Source organism: Cyclopterus lumpus, chromosome 6 (assembly GCF_009769545.1).
Source record: "Cyclopterus lumpus isolate fCycLum1 chromosome 6, fCycLum1.pri, whole genome shotgun sequence".
NCBI lineage: Eukaryota > Metazoa > Chordata > Actinopteri > Perciformes > Cyclopteridae > Cyclopterus > Cyclopterus lumpus.
In genome coordinates, this window is record NC_046971.1 from 11815021 (window position 1) to 11837213 (window position 22193).

Here is a 22193-nt window from a genome sequence, read left to right on the forward strand (position 1 = left end):
TTTTTAGCAATTAATAAAATAAAATATTGAACACATGCTAAAAGACATGCCAAAAAATATTTGTTTCTGGTCTGTGAAATCTAATCGTACATTGTATTCAACTGCATTAGTAGCAGGAATTAAAAAGTGTTTTAATTGAGCGGTGTAACTCACTTTCACTCCCTTTAATTCTATTGAATAGTTGAGTTTTGTGTACTTCATATTTACAGTCTTTTTTTGTTGTGGCCAGGGCTTTTTGTCAACTAGCAATCACAAATATACGAACGTATACGAATCACTAGTGTATTAACCGCTCTGAGGATCCAAGCTCTCTGTGTGACATGTTATCCAGTAGAGGGCTCTCTCCAGTAGCGTGAGACTATTGGTTGACTATCATCTTAAACAGCATTAAAAATCATAATAACAAAGTTACTATTAAACACAATTATTTAATTAATGCATTTTAGAAGAAACCATAAGAATGTAGTAATAATAATACTAATACTACTACTACTAATAATAATAATAATAATAATAATAACTATTATCATTATTATGGTAATAATAATATAGGATCATTTTAATCATTTATACCAGTAATACAGTCATGAATAGTAATATCAAACATTTACAAGTTCAACTGAATTATGTGGGAATCCAAACAATATATAATTGTTTACAAAACTAACTAAACTAAACAAAAACACAATATCTTAATAACAAGAATATTGACAAGAATAAGCTTACAATAAACAATGTAAGCCCATACGTAAATAATAAGGGAATGGGATAGCAAAATAAATAATAACAACAGCATATCTCTCATTCACAAAATACCTATTGCACTTTGAGTTATCGGGGAAATTGCTTTCACTTAAGGAAATAGAGATGGCAGCTCTGTGGGACAATAGATGAAGAAGAAAAAAATCTCTCAGCCAGTCTAAGGAGTCAAAAGAAGAAAAAAAGAGCAGGGGTCCAGGAGGAGATTTGCATGGCACCCTCTCCCCGGACCAACAGAGGTCCAGGTTTGCAGACGTCACTGGTCGAGGATCTTTGTTTTCTCTCCACCTCTCCGTGGAGGAATAGGAGTGTATCATCCAGCCAGGGACGGGACGGTCTCCTCTACCGCTCCTCTCCTTCATCTATCGGCTTGCATCAGGCTATTTCTCCTGTATGGTGGATATCCTGCTCAATACTTCTTTCCTGGATGATATGGGGGATCATTCAAAAAGTAAGTTATTTCTCTCTCTTCTCCTTTTTTTTTTGTCATTACAGGGTTTTGTTGTGAATTTCTAATTTCCTTTTAAGACGTATTCGGCGTGTAGTCTCCTACATTTGATGACTAATTGCTCGATTCATTTCGACATTTGCAGAATAATGTCGAAAACTGCAACCTATGATCAACTGACCTGTCCTCACGAAAAATACACTAATATATACATATACATATATACATGGGCTTATATCCTGATAAAGTTGTAGTGCTCCTGCGTTTGAAGTGACCCATGTTGTATAGGTTGCTTGGGGATATTTTTAGCGCCTCTGGCCTCATTATAATAAGTCTGTAATATTCTTGTAAGAACTCTGATGTTTGTTGTGATACGCGCAAAGATGTTCTCTCCTTGAGGTGGAGGGGTGAAGGGGGTTTAACGGGGATGTCATGGGGATTAAACGAGCGCGCACAGTGTTGCATTAATGCATTCCACTCCTCACACAGAGAAGTCGGGAATCGCAATGTGTGTGGGCTGTGGAAGTCAGATACACGACCAGTACATCCTGAGAGTCTCCCCGGACCTGGAATGGCATGCAGCCTGCCTCAAGTGTGCAGAGTGCAGCCAGTACCTGGACGAGACCTGCACTTGCTTCGTCCGAGACGGAAAGACTTACTGTAAAAGAGATTATTCAAGGTAGAGTGCAACCGTTTTAAGTTTTTTTTTTACTCTCCTACATTTCAGAGACCATGTGTTGGGTTGTTGAAAAGAAAGTGTTACATATGATATAAAGGGGGCACCTGAGAAGAGATAAATACTATTCTCATAATGATAATGTCCATTTCAATGGCAAATGTGTAGGGTGTCAAATGAAAGCGGCCAAAAGTGCGCATCATGAACTACAAACCTGAAGAAGATTTGTGTTGCAGGCATTCATGTTTTAGTTATTTTCTTGATCATTATATCAGCTCGCAACTTTTTTTGCGCTCCTGTTGATTGGAACGTGAACTGAGATGAACTGAGATTCGTTTAGCCTGCAACATTTTAGGGCTACTGCATGAGAACAATGTAGTCTCCATGCTCCTTTTCAGGTTATTTGGCATCAAATGTGCAAAGTGTAACATGGGCTTCTGCAGCAGCGACCTGGTGATGAGAGCTCGGGACAATGTCTATCACATGGAGTGTTTTCGGTGCTCGGTTTGCAGCCGACACCTCCTGCCGGGGGACGAGTTCTCTCTGCGGGACGACGAGCTGCTGTGTCGGGCGGATCACGGCTTGCTAGCGGAGCGGGCCTCTGCAGGGAGCCCGCTCAGCCCGGGGAACATCCACACCAGACAGCTGCACATCTCAGGTAGCCTACAAACTGATTTATTACGAACCTCTAAAACTATCATAGTACACCAAAACTCGTCTGTAACTTATTATAATGATAATTATTAGTATCATATTATAATCATTATATTATTATGTTTATTCTGACTTCCAAAAGTATTGCTATTTCGAGGCAAAATCTAAACAGTTGACTGAATGATAATAATATATTGTGGGCAATATAAAAAAGATTCAATATCATTTACAATTTAATTTTTTTAAATGCCTACATACATGAGGTTTGGAGTTGTATATGAATGCAGTGACATTACAGACGCCAAATAATATTTGGTGCACTATTTTATGTTTAAAATTTCGTAAAATACACACGGCGATAGGCCTGATTATAAATCGATGCTATTTGTTACTTTAATTTCTTAATTTAAGTTTACTATAATTTCTCAGACATACTTTTTAAATTTATTTTAGGTTGCTAATTTAAATGTTCCCTTTTCCAGAACCTGTTTCGGTCCGACATCCTCCTCATCACCGGAACCACGTCCACAAGTCCGAGAAGACCACTCGGATCCGGACGGTGCTGAACGAGAAGCAGCTCCACACCCTGCGGACCTGCTACAACGCCAACCCGCGACCGGACGCTCTGATGAAGGAGCAGCTGGTGGAGATGACCAGCCTGAGCCCCAGGGTGATCCGCGTCTGGTTTCAGAACAAGCGCTGCAAAGACAAGAAGAGGTCCATCCTGATGAAGCAGCTTCAATCACAGCATCACAGCGAAAAAACCGTGAGTTATATTGTGTTTTTTACATTTTCATGATATAGCTGAAAAAAATTATGCATCCCAATTAATATTGGGCAACACTTGCTTATTAGGCATATTTTCTAATGTGTAGCTTACCATTACCATTGCCCCGTAAAACGTTAATAAATCCTCCGGTTTAAAATAAAACAAAAACTTAACAGTGTGAATGATCAGGCAACCAGATAATGTTCATGTACCACACCTTAGCTCGATACGATAATGAAATACGTAATGAAATGGCAATACTGCTGGAGATAAACCATTGCAGATAACATATATATTTTAGACTGAGTATTGTGAATACAAAAATACAGAAAATAAAATGATTTGTTATACAACTCCTATGAAACAGGAAGTTATTTTTTCCAATTTAAAATGGTCTATATCATTTTAAATATACAGGCGAAATATTTTCCAAAATCAGAAAATAATTGTCAATTTAGTTTGCCTACTGAAATGAAATATTATTGTATTGAAAATAATTGCATGTGTTGCAGAGCAAATTTGATTTAGACCATTTTACAGGCTCATATAAACGTATTCATATTATAACAGACAAGTTGTAAGCTAGTTAATGATCATACAATACAATACAAATTCTGCAGGTTTTATGTTTGTTGTTTAAAAATGTCTCTTGGTTTCCTCGTGAGATGACAACACAAATATATGTTTGTTTTTTATTAGTGTGGTTGAACAGCAGAATATATTCACTGCATTAACAATATTTGGTTGGAACTATAACTGTCGTTGCTCTTGTAGAATCTGCAGGGCCTGACAGGCACACCTCTGGTGGCAGGAAGTCCTATCCGGCACGACAACACCGTGCAAGGGAATCTTGTGGAGGTGCAAACCTACCAGCCACCGTGGAAAACCCTCAGCGACTTCGCCCTGCAGAGCGACCTGGACCAGCCTGCTTTCCAACAGCTGGTAGGATGACGTTCAGTATTTAAAATAAATTATAGGCCATTCAAAATAATACAAAGGGACTTCTAGGCTTACATTTGCAGAGAGAGAAAGGAAATATAAGTATTTGTTAAACTTCCTACTTCTTAAACAATCATATTAAATAATAATTCAAACATGGTCCACCAGGGTATGATGATGATGCCGATGCCGATGATGATGATGATGATGATGACGATGACGACGATGATGATGATGATGATGATGATAATGGCCTTCATTTAGTTTTTTAAAAACTCTTTAGAACTAGAAACAATTCTTTACTCTAGTAATGTTGACGCCTTTGATTTCGAAAATATTCAAGCGCAAACTTGCGCCAAACTGTTTATCAGCCTTGTGTATACTCCAATTGTGGGTCACTTGTTGACGTCATCTCGTGAGATTCACAAGACTGATAAGGTCATTTGTATATGTTTTATTGGATAGGCCTAAATATATCCCTGGCCCTGCATGAGCACATTTTCATGTTGACATCTAAGGGCACGGGAGAAGTATGATACGATAGAAAAACCATTTGTTGTTGTTGATCGGACTCCTTCTGTTTCCTTCGGCAGGTGTCTTTCTCCGAGTCGGGCTCCCTGGGCAACTCCTCGGGCAGTGATGTGACCTCCCTCTCGTCTCAGTTACCGGACACACCGAACAGCATGGTGCCGAGTCCCGTCGACACGTGAAGAGGCCTCGAAGTCAGCTGGAGCCCCCGAGCGCGCACCCGCGCCCTCTGCAGGGGACGCGCATAGACCTCAGTGACATTCAATCAAAGAAAAACGAATTAATGGACCGGAATGGATTATGCTCGAGGATACATTCAGGTGCCGACTGGAGGATTGGAGGTCTGACTAACCTTTTACATTTAGGCATTTTAGCTCACTGTCTTGCTCAAGGATTCGTCGGCAGGACTCACAGCTGTTGATGGACATGGGCGTATATGGGACCTTCTACCACTATGCCAATACCTGAACTGGCCAAAACGTGGTGAATATGTAACGGGATTCAAACACTTTGTCCAGCATTGGACGTCTGAAGGTTACAATATGTTTATCAGGAACCAAACTGTGTAGATGTGCATGATTTGTTTCAATATCGACTCTTGTAAATTAATGAAACAGATGAGATACGCATTGTTCGCGATTTCTCCAGAAAATAAGTTATTATTATTTATTATGACGACAGACATAGCCGATCTTATCAATAAAACCATACTTTTAACTGAGTATTGCATGCAAAATTATTCAATTTGTTCTGTAAACCATAAGATCTTTTTTATATATATTATAGTCTGCAAAAAAAAGAAGTTTGAAGGTGAATTGAAAAGCAATTGCTGCTTATAATGCTCGACACTAAAGTGATTAAGCTCCCCTGTTTAGACTACAATTCCACTTTTTAGGCTATAAGACGGCTTAATGCTCATATAATAAATGGTTAAAGATACACGTTTGGGCAATCAGAAATTAAATATTGAGGTATTACAAATGTTCAGTTGCCCACATTTCTGGGTGCCGTTGTCTGTCTGTAAGTCTTAGTTCACACAACCCTGAGGTAGCAGCCAGGCCCCGCTCATATTTAGGCCTGCTCAATTTCTGGGGCAAGTGGATCAGTGACTGATGGCTGACAAGATATTATTAAGCATTTGGCCCACGTGTCATAGGTCGCTGAATCAGACACAATGGGCTGAGGTCTGTTTAGTTCGGGTCCTCACGTGATGTTCGTTCTTTGAAAAAAACCCAAAGCCTCCTAATAATAGCCACATACTATATTTATAGGAGATTTGGCATAATATCTGGTTCCCGTCATAGTGATAAAACGGGTCTTATTTAGACAAATGTCACAGTGCCATACCAACCTGAGGCCCATGGTTACAAGTCTAGACAGAGGACAGGCAGCGGCGGCCGCTTATCTGCATCTGGCATCACCTGCAAAGGATACACTGAATGGACCCAAAACAAAACGCGTAGCGCGCGCGGCGCTGAGGGGACTCCCAGCCTGCGGACGCATCCTGGCGTGTCTTGAGTTTATTTTCATTCCTGTAGGAATCCTGAACGGCAAATAGCCGCTGGACAAGAGAGCATGCAGGTCAAGCCGGGTCTGACACACTACACCTCAACAATTTGTTGGGGAGGATCGCCTTTTGTCAGTGAAGGAAGTGATTTTTTTCAATTCAAAAATCCTGTTAAGTGTTTAGGATATGCTGATATAGTAACAACTTTGCACTGAGAGTACGACAGTAGCAACAATACACTTAAGAGGAAAGTGTTCATTAGAAAGAAAGGGAGATTAATCACAAATGATTTAAAAATAAGTACAGGTTATCTGAATTTTAATAGTTATGGGTTTAGTCTTAACACATTTAACATAAACACTGCCTTCAATCTAAAACTGGACAAGCTGGATGAATGTTCCAGCAGCTTCACGCTGTACAAAATGCAAAAGGGAAGTTTTGTGAATATGAGTGAATGTTTTATTTCCATTCCCATCAAATCCCTTTAGCTTGTTTCTAAAAATTGCAACATGCTGGTTGATTGTCATCTGCAGAAATAGGGGTCACATTGACACTGTAGTGATAAACCATTTGGAATAAAAAAACAAAAACAATTTGAATATAGATATGCCAATCAATAAACTTCCAACAAATACTGCAGGGCAGGTACCAAAGAAGATGACTTCCTCTTACACCTGAACATTTTTTTCTTCTTCATGGTGTCCGTTTATCAACTGGTGGCGTAAAAGTATAGATTAAACACTATACATTTACATTCCTTTGAGATTTTTAAAATCAAATTTCTTTCAACAAATTGCATTTGTCCATAGGCTAAAATAGGACATCTTCATTATTCAAGTTCATGAGGGTTTAACTGACAGAAATAAGTGTACATGTTTACTATATCTTACTCATGATATCGATTTAACTTTGCACAGTTTACACAGAATAAAATTGAATGACAACAATATATAGCCATGAGTATTTTATTTTACACGTAAATACCTCAATACATTAAATTAATGTGTAAGTCTGCCTCCTTACAGGAGAGAAAGAAAAGGATGTGAACTTGAACAATATAATTCTTAGGTCATGTAACTTGTAACTGACATGGTGTAGATAACATTCTGGCCATTCATTAAAAAATGAGACAAATACAATAAATTAACACAAACAGTATTTATGAAACACTTGGCAAATTATAAATTACAGTATAAGTACATGTTTCAGGTTTAGACGGTCACTGCTTTGAAATGGATATTTTTCTATCTACAAGAAACAAATGGCTTTTATATTAATTGGAATAGTTGTGCCTGTGTTCTAACTGCAATGAACAAACAAGACATTTTGTGCAAATAAATATAAACATCAATCTGATTTCCAAGAAATCCAAACAGATGCACCAACATATGATAAGGCTTCACAATTTGTACAGTTGACAATGTCTGAAGAACATATTTGCTCATGTGCAGACTTAAAATCTGAAAAACAAAAATTCCCAAATAACTCCACATCTCATTTTTCTTTTGAAGTGTTCAGACTGTGCTTATCCATTCTGAGGACAGTGTACAACTCCATCACTCTTCCTGCTTCTTGAGAAAAAACTGCAGCGCCGAGTCCCACTGATCTCTTGGAAAGCGGTTTGACAACTCGCAGTAATCCAGCAGCTGGGAAACTTTACACAGACAGAAAAGAACAACGTCATTATAATGGGTGTCCAATAGTAATACTTTTTAAACCGTCAAAAATCAACCAATGTGCTAACATAAATTTGTCACAAGGAAATATTCCTAAATCTCAATACTACTATTACAAATATTACAGATCGATTGGGGAACCTTAATGTCTGAAATGAAATGAAAACCATTCATCTAATTTGTAGTTATGTATTTAATACATTTATCAGAATAACTTACCTCCGGGCTTTATTTTGTTGTCTGAATCTTTCTCATTCGCAGCACAGTCCTAGGGGAATTAACACAAGTATTAGTGCCTGCTAGAACAGTATACTGCAGGTACGAGTAGTGTTGTGTGTGTACAATTTAATTGGTCTTATCTAAGATTAACTAAACCTTGCAGTCAAAAAAAAATACTAACAATATTATTTAAAAGTTGCCACTACATCTCATTGTATTTTCTAATCAAATGTTTCTTCATAGTGTCATAATGTTGTTAGTATAACGGGTGATAAAGAACCATACAGGATCAAACTGTTTCACTCCGAGGAATGTCCTTGAGGTTAACTCAACAATGAGGGCAGCGGGGGCAAGACACCATGCATTATTGCTTTGTTTGAAAGAAACGACAATAGCTTGTCTCCCTTTGAATGGAAGTTAATCGGTGTCTAAACAGTGGTGGTTGCAGAGTAGTGAGGGGCGGGTTGTCAGAGGAAGATGAAGGAGACAAGCTGTTTACTGCGAGTCGAACCAGTGGCAAGTAAATCCACTGTGAAGGAAGCCATTTATCTGTGTAAAAGCCGGCCTGTTGCAAATTCACCGGGGCCAAGATGAGCAACTGTTAATCAGCCGAGGCAAAGAGGTTTCCCTCTGATTTGAAAGACATTTTTCGTGTTTGGATGTTTTATTCACAGGCATGAAACTGTCAAGCCAAAGACCATGTTTTCGATCATTAGTATGTTCTTGAATATATATCATTTTTATAGCCTGTTTTTTGATGCCCCATTCACATGCCATTGGCCACTGAAATGTTTTACTTACGCGTAGCTGTTACTTGTTATCGGTGTGTAAAACTATGATCCATGTATGGGCATACATCTACTGTATGTGCCTCCGTGTTCCTACATTTACCTGAATGAATGTAGCCAGCAGGACACAGCTCATCTCCTGCTGCAGGATGACCTTGTTTTGGGAGTTGTTGTAGCAGGCAGAGATGAGGGAGGGGAAGAGCACCCTGATGAGTCGCGGGTGGCTGAAGTACTGGAAGGGCAGCTGACACAGTTTCTGCAGCACGCTGGGCTGGCGGCCAGACTGCACTATCACCTGGAACACACATGGAGCAAGGCCAGTCAGTCACTAAGCCAGTCAGGCGGCCAGTCAGTGGCACTGTTGGTTGTAAATCATCACACTGTCCCTCCCACATGTAAATCTGCCACTAAAACAACACACAAACAGCCATTAGGAGGAGACCTGGGGGCACAGCCTCCCACCACGCAATTATGGGCTATAAAACACAATGATGGGATGTTTTGTTCTTCCTTTGTACCAACAGCAACAGCAGATGTGCTGTACCATGAGAGGGAAATGTGAACCCATGTCATTACTAGTGGTTAAAACTTCACTTTCAAGTTCTGTGTTAAGCTCTCTGAGCAACACTGAAGCAAAGAATCAGTGCAAAAGCTTGTTACCGCCCCGTAGGAGGGAAGCTCAGGTTGAGAGGGCATTCAAAGTGCAACAGGGGGAATAAAGGGGTGGGGTGGCGGGGGTGAAAGGCAGGGTGAGCAAACCTCCAACAACAGTGTGGCCACCCCCACTTTGAGAAATGAGCAATACCATTAATGGTATTTTCACCCTGCTGACATCCTGCTCTTCATCACAGCCTGTCAATCACACACACACCATCACATCCGGGGCACCAGTATTAAAACCAAATCACTCCCAGCCTTATATGATTAGAAAGGGGACTGCTGCAAATGAAGGGGTCCCGGTCTAATGCTCTGGTCATCTCCCCTGAGCCCGAGAAGACCATGAGCACGCCTCTGAGAGCCAGGGGGTCAGCATGCTAAATCCTGGCTGAAAAAAACGAGGCACTACTTTACAGTTACAGACTCCGGGTCTGGGGGCTCAATGCCAATAGAAACCAGAAGGGCAAGGTGAGGTCCCCAAGTCATGGTGACATAAATTCACGAGATTTACAAGATTTTAAAAATACACTCTCTAATACTCTCCCATTGGCTTTTCCTTTGATAATGCACTCCAAGTTTCAACAGCAGGATAAACATAGCGATAATTCATCGCTTTTATCAGTTCAAGGTGAAGCTTCTCAGAGCTGCCCTCTACAGCGGCGTTCAAAGGGACACAAAACAGTGCCACTTCCCATCATCCTTTGTTTAAAGGATCCATATGGATAGGTCAAACAATCTAAACTTTAATGCATTACAAATACTTAGAAATGTGGAAAGCACTGAATTTGTCAACCTGAAATGTGAGTGTTAATTTTTGCTCTGGTCTGTTTGTGTATTGCATCAAATTATAGTCTGGAGCACAGTATTAATATGCAGACTGTGCTGTGAATATGTGTGCGTAACAGTGGAAGAACAAAATCCTCAGTTTCACTGACTCAATAAGTGTTTTTCACAAAGGAATGTGGGACTCGGACAAATTCATCCACTCACGAAGGGAAAAAAAGAACAAGCTCTGGCTGTTTTCAAAAGTAGAACTGTTTATTTTCACTGCATGTAGTTTTAGCATTTTCATGCTACTTTCCATTAAATCCTCATCCTATTTATCACGTCTGTTGCAACATTGCCCAAAGAAAAACTGGCATTGGGGAGGGATTTATGCCGCTGAATTTATCAGGAAACCAAAAAAGAAAAAGCTAAAGAATATATTCATTCTTGGGTTTTAATCCAGAATATTTATGGTTTAGGTATCATAATTTACCACCAAAGCAAGTGTTGGATATTTGAGCTGGGGCTCTGAGAAGATCCAACCCACAAATCACCCAGCAATCTCATAATCCTCCACTACGCACAGTTCCATCTTCAGCTGCCTAAACAAATTGTCCACCCTCAAGTGCCTGACGACGGCGAAAGACATAAAACAAACCTGGTGGCAGGAAGAGTATAGATGTTGCAGAAACTGAGTCTCCTGCCAACTTTCCACGCCTCTACCAGGTGAAGAGCAACACCAGAGCCCAAAATGGTTTCCAACTAGAGATTATGCCGTAGCGCTGCCTCTCCCAGCTCAGCTGAAGTATCTGCAGCTCAAAGCCTGACATCATAAAACTAACAACAAGCATCTGAACACATGCATCTGGCTCGCGTATAACGCAGACCCAGTAAAAACTTGAGTGTCTTGGCTGCTCTGTTCTTTCTTAAGTTCAGAGACCTGGCATTTTCAAACAGTGCCGAGTTTTATGACGCCTCCATTACATAACTTCCTCACTGTCCACAATGACAACAAAGAGTGTGTAAAGTTAATGTTCTGAAACACAAACAAATTCTCGTGGAAACCCAGCGTTGAAGCAGAAACCAAAGTTAAAGCAGATTTAAGAACGGAGAGGAAAAACCAGAGGAAGGCATTTTCCCACCGTGCAATAAAGCACAATCTCAGATAGCATAATTAGCCTGTGTGCACGAGGCTGCAGCACTGCTGGACAAGCCAAATACAGGCTATCCATCTCATACATTCTTTATTACACACAGAAGACAAGCGACGATCTTGAATGTGTAGAATAATCTCCATTCCCTGTAACGTCTAGACAACCCGAACACCTCAGGAAGAACCAGCGTCAGAGCAGGGCCATATATCTGACACGGAATCCACAAAACAAACCAGATCCAGGGGAACTGCCTTACTGATAAGACAAGCAGCACAGCATGCGCCACAAAACAAAGTTAGCCAAATAACTGTTTAGTGCCTCTTTACAACATTTACAATGGCTGATTGAGACGTGCACAGGACGCTGTGTAAATGACCTTTGGACAATTAGATGCTGGTGATGCAGACATTGACATAGACACTCCAACTTGACTTTTAAGGCAATTGTCAGTTGTTTTAAAATCCCATAAAAAAACAGCTGTTTACACAATGAAGCTTAATAACTCTTTATTTATCTCTATGAGCTGACGCTGTCATTCCACTCCAGATCTTTACTGCTGATAATTCTGCTCTGGAACTAACCTGATGACAGTGTTACAGACAAATGGAAACTCCTCACTGAAAGGTCTTCAGGGATAAAAACGTCCTCAGCTTCACTTAAAGTCAGTTGGACCTGCGCTCACCCTTGAAGCAGAGTGTAAATCATCGACAGAGCTAACAATCAGACCCTCTCTTGCCAGTCAGTGGAGAGTGTGTCTGTCTGTGTTACTCTGCCTTTGTTTACTCCGCTGGGTGATACACTGTGTGCATTCCCTGATGCTGGCTCCCGATGGTCTGCACGAGCTGCACTTACCCTGCAGGCAGTGAGGGCTTGGTTTTCATGGCTGTAATAGACTGCTGAAGGGAGAATTTCAACATCAGGTTAACAGGAATTACAGGCCTAAAGCTTGGCTTGGGCCTGCGGGGCAGAGGAAACGCCCTTGTAGAAAATGGGAAGAAGAGGAATGACCCCACAGATAAGGCTGAGCTCTGGAGATGTGTGTGGGATGTGAAGTTTAGAGGGGATCCAAAGCTCTTGTGATGCGTACAGGTATAAAGGAGACGTTTACGAAATATAAGCATAGGAGTCAGGTAATCTCATGAGCCAGAGCAGGGTAAACGATTCCATGACATTTCTAAAACGTCCATACGCTACCTGAAATTAGACCGGCTTCTGTGTGCATTTGTGTGTGTGTGTGTGTGTCGCTTACGTGTGTGTGGCCATTTTCCATGTACTGAAAAAAAATGAACGATTTTCTTTAAGATCTCCACATTGCTTGTGTATTTCTAAGGAGCAAGCGGGAATCAGGTGAGTTAACATGTCAACAGTTTACAATTAAAATCTTGTCAGCTCAGAGATTCAACAGATCATCACCACGGATGATTCACAAATGAGTCACTATATTCACAGAAGAGGAGATTACCAGCACATACCTCTTCAGGGGAAAAAGGAAGTACAGTTACTTGTCAGTTGCAAAATAGGTGTCATTCCCAAGAGACAATGAAACATATGGCTACATGGTTCGGTGGCCCCCACAAGCAGAGAAACACTTAAAAACCACACAAGCCTACATATGTCACTCTACCAATGGCTTTTTCTGTGACGAGGTGAATTATTCATGCCCTCAGAGCAGAGGGAATACATCACTACATACACTGCTGCTTTTTATGATCAGCCTTTTTTCTATAAGTATATATATATATATCTATCGACAGTGAATCAGCAGTCTCCACCAACGCACAGGCCTCGGGTTGAGCTGCTTTTGTGTTCTGCCAATGCTTACATTAGCTTGAGAAAAGCTCAAGCTGCTCTAAATATTCTCCTTAACGCCATCCATCTTGGTGCGGAACTGAGTGGACGCATTCCAGGAACTGAACTACTGGCAGAGATCAACTCTGTGTGGAGGTTGTGAGGGATCTTGTTTCCCGACAATATATACTTAAATATGATATTTCTTTAAAATTAAATCCTTAACTAGGAAGCAGGTAAGAGGTTTTCCGTTGTTGTTTTGTCACAAAACTTTCTTATAGGCAGCATCAAGGTTGTGGATTTGGCATCAAATTAGCAACATGGTTTTTCACTGAATACAGTCAAGCGTGACTGCCTTGTTAACGTCACTGTGAGTGTTCAAAGACGAATCATCTGTCACCCGCTTAATTTAATCTTCAGTCCTCATTCAATTATTCAATATAATATGCAAATTGAATCCACAATGACCGACAGATGCTAATTCTGTACATCAGAATAATTAAATTGCATAGGAGCTGAGAAGAAAGCCCAATGTACTGGAGGAAGACCCTTTAATTAGAAGTTTAAAAAATCTGGTAAAAGAGAATCCGTAATCAGCATGTAAATAGTTGTTATGGGGGTTGACTGCGACCGTGCGGACATAAATGACATATCAGAGGTTTGAGACTGAAGCTGTGGCGGCTGCCTGTGTGGGTCAGGCTTAACATAATCAAAGCCCAGCCAACTGTAGCATGGCTAATCAGGGGCCCGGTAGACGGGCCATGCATGACAGCCAATTACACAGCAGCCAGGTCTGCTCCATCATATCCGGCTCCCTTCCACAGTCCCTAAGTAGTTGTAACACCGGGGCCAGCACGCTGCTACCAGGAAGGAACAATGGGTCACTCTGTGGTACAATAGACGACACACAGACCAGAAGCAAGAAGGCGCCACGTCATGAATCTTTGAACAGGTGCTTTTTGTTACAGTTGCAAAACTACACCTTTTTTTGACAAATTATACAGGAACGGAACAATAGTAAGATGATTTTACCAGGCTCTTCTTAACTCAGCAGAAAGCTTTTCACAACTGAAAGAATTAAATGAAACTTTTGCTGAAACAATTAAACAATTAGCAGATTGTCAGAAAATGTATTAATTACAATTTTAGCAATTGATTAAGAAACATTAAGTAGCTTAATTTAATAGTTGGTGAACAAAAAAAAAATAGCCAACTATTTTGATAATCAATTACTTGATTCCATATTCTCATATTATAAGCATTTTATGCTCGATGTTTCCATATGTATAAGTAAACTGAGTACTTTAAGGTTTTAGACTGTGGATTGATTTTTGGAAACAAGCCATTTGTATACATCAACCTAAGTTATGGGGAATTAAAATTGATATTTCAAAACATTTCTTGGACAAAATCTTAGAATATAGCAGTCACAAAAGGGAAAACACAGGATTTAGAGACATTTAACATTAAAAAAAAAGTTATTTCCCTAATTGCCAAAATGTTTGGTCATTAAGATGGGAATTTGTCATGATTTATTTATTTATTTACGTATGAATGAAACAATCGCCAATAATTGGTAGATTGATAAATAACAAAAGCAATTGTAACTAACAAAACAAATCTCAATATTTAATGTTAAACTGAAAGAAAGTGAATTAATTTCTGTGCAGTCAGTTTACCTGGTTGTCCATGTGGTTAACAGTAAAGTATCCCACACAGATGATGACTTCGTGCAGAAGCTCTTCAGAGGAATGCTGGGTACAGTACCAGAGCAGGGAGCTGACAATGTGTCGGAAAGCTAGAGACAGACCCTCAGCTCCTAGAACAGACTGACAGGTCACAGACAAAACATGTTAGAATGTTTTACAGTAACAACAACAATTGTCTATGATTGTGATTACAAAAAGTTAAATAGAATAACAATACAAAGTAATGAATGACAATATGTTTTGCTGCTGGGAACATACATGGTGTAAGAGTACAAGCAACTCAAGCGGGGTCCCACTGTAAAACACCCCAATCCCATTCAGAAATGAGATGCTAGGACCATCTCACAGACAGTATTTATTAAACATGTCAGTGTGACGGATCACCATAAGATCATCACTATTCCACTGGAAGTTTGGGTGTGTTAGCATCCAAACTTAACATATACCTGAGAAGCTAAAGGTCTTATAACTTCTGCATGCAGGCAACATTTTAAACTCACCGAACCATGTAAGCAGATTTCAAATGGAACAAAAGCACATTATTATTTAGCAATGATGAAATAAATTGTCTCACATTTATTTTTTAGAGAATCACATAACCCGGTTAATCATACTGCACTGAACCCTTTCAAAATTCCTTTCTAAACAAATTATTGGGAGCTGATGCGGCAGCAGAGCGCATTAAAAAGGCCTTTTTTCTGATCATCCATCCCCCACAACACCTATTAGCCGGTGCTATGCAGGTAATGTGAAACACAAGGTGATTACAACCCTCGGACAAAAAAAAGAAACATTATTTAAAATGTTCATAAAACTCCGGCAGTGAAACGCTTTCATTTCCAGCTGTTTTGAGTTGCCTGAGAATGGCGGGGCGGTGAGAGGAAGCTGCTTCAAAGTAATTACCACAAGACATTAAAATAATTAACAGCATTCTTGCTTGCTCTCGTGCCTTTCCGTCTGTGTGGTGACTTAGCACAGTGGAGCTGTCGCCGCCTCCTCCTCCTCAGGGTGGGTAATGTACGGCCCTGCATACAGTGATAATCACTCGTGCTCCATCCTAACTGCTGACCCACCGGGCTCTATTCAACCCCAGCCAATGACCCGGGGTCAGGGGGCAGCCATGTTTATGTCCACAGGTCAGCTTTGTCCCAAGGAGAGTAACTCCTCTTCTAATGGCTCTTAACAAAGGAACAAGCATCAGTTTTTAAAAAATAAATCCAGGGAGTATCATTTAAATATTTTTAGGAAATGTTACCACATGTGAGAAGGACATTCTATTTAAATTGCTCTTTCTACTGTTCATTCAAAAACCAGTTTGTTAATGCAAAGGTACCAGCTATTCCTTTAAGAAACTATGCACTGTGAATATTATTCAATAAAATGTATATGGTATAATAAAATGTCTACAATACAGAAATTGTAAAAAATAATAGCCAACCAAGAGCTAAATATGCTTGATCATTCGAATTTCTATATTTGTGAAAGTGAAAACAGAATTTATTGGAGGATACCTGGAAGGCGCACAGGTCAAGCAGGGCAAAACTGTTGAGGAAGCGGATGCCTTGCAAAGCCACCTGGATGACCCCGGGGCCGTAGGGTTCCTGACTCTGGGAAGAAGACTCTGGCGAGAAACTGTGCAGCAGGATGCAATACAGAGTGTGCACCACTCCCACCAGGTCTGTGGACCGCAGCAGGGCCGTCAATCCAGTCGGGTCCTGGCGTTTATTGTCAAATATACTGGGAGCACTGGAGAGGTGGAGAGGGCAAGTGTGTGGTCAGCTGAACCAAAAATAAATGGTAAGTGCTCATGAATAAGTACACACAGATATGATACTTGGTCACACTCTGTAACATTTAGGTCTTTATTTGTGTCTTCATGCTGCTGGTGTCATGGAAAAAAACAACAACAACTGAACAACAGATATCCCAAGACTACGGACACAAATAACAGTCTAGACCTCGACGGCTTTTAGATTTACTCATCAGACAAGGGCTTAGAGATGACTTTCCCTTTAGATAAGAGATGCTCCCCTGTTCGTGCTGCTGTATTACCTGACTGCTGCGTGGAAAAGCACACACTTTAACATGTGTTGCATATTGACATGTTGGATCACAGCTGCTTCTTAAGTTCATCTTATTGTCCTCATTGGCTTCTATCTATTTATGGAATAACAGTTGTATTAGTCTTTGCATGCGAGGAGCTTCCAATCGGTTTTTAACTTAATTGGTCAAATTCACTGTCAGCCAGTTTGGGTGCAGCTGAAGAGTGGGATATTCAAGATTTAAGATTGTCTCTTCCGCTCCCTCTCCAGCTACAGTAAACACAGTAATGCCATGACGTGAAGCTCATGGCAGCTACTTCAAGCTGGCGGATTGTACAGAGCTGCCTGACAAGGTGCTGAGTGCTCCAACACATTTTATCAAGGCTTGCTTGAGAGGATTCAAGGTGATATGCTTGTTTGGTTCCAACAAGATGCCACTTTGTTGGTTAAGAATCAGGAACGCATCCTTTCATTGAACATCACAATTAACAACAACGCCAGGAATAATGCTGCTTGGAAAGAGGAGGTACATTAAATACAAGCTTCCCAGTTACCCTTTTTCAAAGAAAATGTGTCATGCTAGGAGCTTTAAAAGATAGACAAGAGGTGAATAATCTAATCATAGAAAATGAACAATTACAACATTAAATAAGTTGAAAGGTATTATCTAATCATATCAGTACCTATAGGGTCAACTAGACCCCACACTCAACATTACTGCATTATTTTTTACATAAAAACCCTGCAATGATAAAGAAAATGAGAAATGAATGCATCAATGTTATAAATAATTTTCAGTCTCAACGCAGAAGACTCTGGTGAAAACCCTCGACTAGTACAGACAGACAATTTAAGACTACAGCAGCAGCACCAGCTATGATTTGCAGCCATGTAGCAAGGAGGGTGTGTGACCTCTGGATGGAACCTACAGCGCATGCTGATACTTGATGTTAGCCAACAGGCTCTGCGTGAAATATGCTGCTAGGCAAGAACACAGCCTCCTAATGCCATTATAATCCCCTGACATAGCAACTGGCATGGCCAAAATATTCTTCAAACCCATTGAGCATTCTTATATACACGGAGAAACTTGGCAGAACAAAAGCTCGCTGACTGCTGTATTGATCATAACACTGGTCTCATTAAACCTGCAAAGTCTGACACCATGTTTTCTCACAGATATTCAGTGACAAACCGCCGTAGCTATCTTCTACTTTGCTGGTGTGAAGCAGCTGGTCATTGTTGCTGCACTACCTTGCAGCTGGCAAGGTAGAACACTGGGCCACACTACAAACGCAATGAGAAGATCATGGAGTAATGTCCCGCCATGTGGTGGGGTTATTATGAAAGAAAACCTAATTGGCTTGATTAATACCTAGATTCTGCATGACAATTACAATGTTTAAAGCTTATATCAGTTCAAATTTGAGTGTAATGTACAACATCAAAGCATATCTCCTTGCTACCATGGTCAGTATTTATTTTCCTTTTAAGTGAGGAATTTGGATACTGATGTCGTTTGGTGTGGCTGTGTGCGTCGCCTCCGTCAGCGGCGCCACTGAACCTCTCTGAGTGGAGGTCACTGTAGCACACGTGGGTGGGCTCCCCCCACGCTGCAGGCTAAGGTTTATGGTGAGTGACAGAGCACTGGGTCAAGTAGATGCCTATCTCTATCTGCATTAACGACAGCTTAGCCAGCTAGCTGGCTGGAGGAAACGACCTGCCGGCTGATTGCAGAGGAACCACAGTCTTTGTTTGAGGAACCAGGAATCTCGTCTTTAAGGATCCTTGTGACATTAAAGAACTGACAGTGACTCAGACATCGTCATCAGACGCACAGAGAAAAAGTGAGTGTGTGTTTGTCAGAGGAAGCTCAAGAGATCACATAGATGTTTAACGTGTGTAAGAGAAATGCTCACCGTCCGGTCACGACAAAACACAGCTTACACATGCTGTGCAACAGAGCTGAGGCTTGCTGCAGGAAAGCAGACATCTTAGGATGCTCGTCTACAGGACCTTGGATCGACAAGAAGCATCCGTAGAGCTTGTCAATCAAACCCATGTTTACTACATAGCTGGAAGAAACACACAAGAGAAGAAAAACATACAGTGTTTAATATCCCCCAAATGTACGATGAAGACTTTCTTTATATTTATATATATATATATATATATATATATATATATATATATATATATATATATATATATATATATATATATATAAAAAAAGCTCATCTCAGACAGGCAAACAAAGGCCTTTACTGTGCATACTTCCACAGCACTGCAACTGAAAATGGATACCTCACCTAAGCCCTCCACCACTGCCATTACTGCGATATCTCCAATTTGTCTTTGCCAATGACAGGTCTCATGATCATGTTCCCTGTACTCTTTCAGCCACAAATCACTGCTAATAGTGTCATTAGAGGGCTGTTGTGGCCCCTGTGCCAGCCCAGCTCTGGGCCCTTGACAGTGTGCTAACCTGGGGCCGTCTTCTCACAGCTCGGGTATGCTTGTACCTTTGGGCTCCGCTCAGGCACCAACAGCTTACAAAGATCTATACAACACTACAGCTGTCAATCAAGGCTTTCTAGTAGCCGATGTGGTCACTGTGAAGCCATGGATCCTCATCTAATCACCGTCTTGACTCTTTTCTTCTTTCGCATACCTTTTTTTGTTAGAACTGTCACTCATTGAGGTCCTCTCACAACAGGTGATTATGACCGTTTCCAACCTCCACTGCAGGTCATCTGACACTTGAACCAAGGCCCATTGTTTTGACTTGATCCTCTTCCACAGCTTTACGTGGGTTGAAAGGATCTTTCCTCACAGCGACTGATTTGTGCAATGCCTGCTCTCTGTTTGACAACCTGCCTGGTGGTCGAAGTTGCCACTCGGTGTCTCAACATTCATAACAATGATAAGGAACTAAAAGCACCAAGAGCAAAATTGAGAAACTGCTAATAAGAGGAAAGGAAATGGCGATCTCCTCTCTAGTTGATATATGGGTTTGCATAATGGGAGTGTTGCAAAAGCTAAAAATGTTTTGATCTTTTGTCCTCACTAGCATATACATTAAACAAGGCAGTAGATGTAAATCTTGTGCTCGTACTTGGGATTACCAGTCTGACGACACCATTTTTCTCAGGCCCTCGCCTGTCTCCAGGGTTACGACTGGGTCAGTGGATGAGAGTGGTGGGCCTGTGCAGCTGCTCCGTCCAGATGAATCATGGCTTGTGGGAGGGGTGGTGGAAAGACTGCACTCTTCCACAAGGCTTCATCAGGCCGGGCCTGCCTTTCCTCACAGCCCACATTTCTACAACCCAGACCCACATGGCTAGCTCCAACGCCAGGTTCAAGGAGGCCTTTCAAAGCTTTGGAAGTGCTCTTTGTTTATGCTACTTTGTGCCCTCCCCCTAAAACGGATTTTACTTGAAATGTGGTGCCGAATGTGTGGAAAAAGTACAAGCTGGAAGGATGCCAGAATACACCCTCATTCTCACACTACTCCCATTCTAACAAGACACCAGTTGGACCATTTCCAAGAGATCTGACATTTTGTCAGCCAATTCTTTACATAAGGCACGCTGTTGAGGATATCAGAGGTTGATCAACTCTCAACCCAGTGAAGAGGAGTGGAGGAGGGAAGTACTAAAGAAGGTAAAAAGGTTGTGAAATGAGAAAAAGAGGTGCCATATAGGAGGAGGAGAAACAGTGTCAGTAGTGCAGAGCATAGGAAGGAAAATACCTGATTAGGTCTTGTGTGCGAGTGTTGAAGGACTCTGTGGCAGTGCTCTTGACCTTGGCATCTGGGGAGGAAATCCATGTGTTTTCCCCTTGTCCAGACTCAGAGATATGCGGCCACAGAGACCCTAGGATGGTAGCAATGGTCTGCAGCAATCCTGTCGTCAAACCCTCAAAGACTTGTTTGTTCACACTGCGCCCAAAAATAGATTTGTCTTCATCTGGGACATACAGCTGCAAGAATTGAAGACAAATAATGTTACGGACGGTAGCCTACCTATATACACTAAGCCAATAATGATAATAAATAATAATAATAATAATCAAAACTGGGTTCTTGGAAAAACCATCATGCTCTAATACAGAAATCTGACAGTATCCAAATGTCAGACACAATATCAACTAATAACAATAAACAAAAGGGAGGTCCATTTAACCTTCAGCATGCACATTAATGACCATTCAATGCAGTGGCTAATGTTAATTACCCATTTTTTATTAGCAAAATGACTTTCCCACATTGTTGGCACTTGTGTTATTTGTAGTAGCTACAGTAAAGGCATACAGTAGCTGTTCAAGGCATTTCATCAGCCACACAAATGACAAAAAAAGCTGGAGTAAACAAGTAAAGATGTACCAAGCACAAGCACATGGTGCAAAGAGCCCATAAAAAAAAGGCTGTAAAAACTAAATTAAATAGTGTAGTCAGCCAAGCATTTCTCGTTTCATTCGCATTTCCAGATAAACTTAATTAAACAAACAAGCAGAGGGCCCTGTTAAAATATAGTGCTACTGCATAATGTGGAAAACCTTGCATAGGTAAAACCTTCTCATTTGGTCTAACGGTTGGGGTGCATGCTGACAGCATAGGTAAATCCACCGACATTCTCCACAAATCTAATTAAAAGAGTACATGCTCATATGGCAGAGCAACCCCCACTGCTTCACTCTATTGCTTACGCACACGCATACCAGAACATAGACATACACATGAATACACACCGAGTCAAGCAAAAAAAAAAAAAAAAAAAAAAAAAAAAAAAAAAAAAAATTAAAGCTGTTCTGAATTTGAAAACATTATTGTCTCACTTGTAAATTGAATTACAATTTATCAAAACATGAATCCGTTTAATCTGCATTGGACACATGGAGAACAGTTAGTTTGTCTCCTGCAGCACTGTTGGATATGTCAGTCAGCAGAGCAGCTGCTGGGATATGTTTTATATAAACCGAACCAAACAGGCTAACCTCTCCCTGTGTGCCCTAAGGAAATATGACTTCTTTGGATTGGAACTCTTGCACTGGAGAAGGAAGCCCCAGAAGAGTTCATGCATGTACCACAACCCTGTGCCTTGTCCTGTCTGTGTT

The 22193-nt window shown here is 40.8% G+C and overlaps 2 protein-coding genes across 5 annotated transcripts in view; one reads left to right on the top strand and one right to left on the bottom strand.

Moving 5' to 3' along the window:
• Positions 1 to 1152: 1152 nt before the first annotated feature.
• On the top strand, positions 1153 to 4955 carry isl2a (ISL LIM homeobox 2a). 2 transcript variants are annotated; one of them, XM_034535610.1, is made up of 6 exons: positions 1153 to 1210; positions 1697 to 1886; positions 2282 to 2544; positions 3020 to 3303; positions 4081 to 4248; positions 4839 to 4955. In XM_034535610.1, the coding sequence occupies exons 1-6, from the start codon at positions 1153 to 1155 to the stop codon at positions 4953 to 4955; spliced, it is 1080 nt and encodes a 359-aa protein (XP_034391501.1). The 2 variants fall into 2 exon arrangements, with proteins under 2 accessions (XP_034391501.1, XP_034391502.1); XM_034535611.1 differs by having other exon boundaries at positions 2282 to 2541.
• A 2274-nt stretch (positions 4956 to 7229) lies between these two features.
• Positions 7230 to 22193, bottom strand: part of scaper (S-phase cyclin A-associated protein in the ER) — a 54571-nt gene continuing 39607 nt past the window's right edge. For all 3 annotated transcript variants that reach the window (XM_034534834.1, XM_034534833.1, XM_034534832.1), the window contains exons 25-31: positions 20830 to 21059; positions 18998 to 19153; positions 16548 to 16782; positions 15007 to 15156; positions 9067 to 9258; positions 8176 to 8224; positions 7230 to 7934 (exon numbers count right to left, since the gene is read on the bottom strand). In XM_034534834.1, the coding sequence (XP_034390725.1) occupies positions 7837 to 7934; positions 8176 to 8224; positions 9067 to 9258; positions 15007 to 15156; positions 16548 to 16782; positions 18998 to 19153; positions 20830 to 21059 (1110 nt within the window). In that variant the 3' untranslated portion in view covers positions 7230 to 7836. The remainder of the gene's footprint in view (positions 7935 to 8175; positions 8225 to 9066; positions 9259 to 15006; positions 15157 to 16547; positions 16783 to 18997; positions 19154 to 20829; positions 21060 to 22193) is intronic.

Excerpts from the sequence above, each read along its gene's own strand:
- isl2a (XM_034535610.1), top strand. The coding sequence starts at position 1,153 with ATGGTGGATATCCTGCTCAATACTTCTTTCCTGGATGATATGGGGGAT. Across the intron at positions 3,304-4,080 it reads AGCATCACAGCGAAAAAACC|AATCTGCAGGGCCTGACAGG; the intron begins GTGAGTTATATT and ends TTGCTCTTGTAG. Across the intron at positions 4,249-4,838 it reads AGCCTGCTTTCCAACAGCTG|GTGTCTTTCTCCGAGTCGGG; the intron begins GTAGGATGACGT and ends TTCCTTCGGCAG.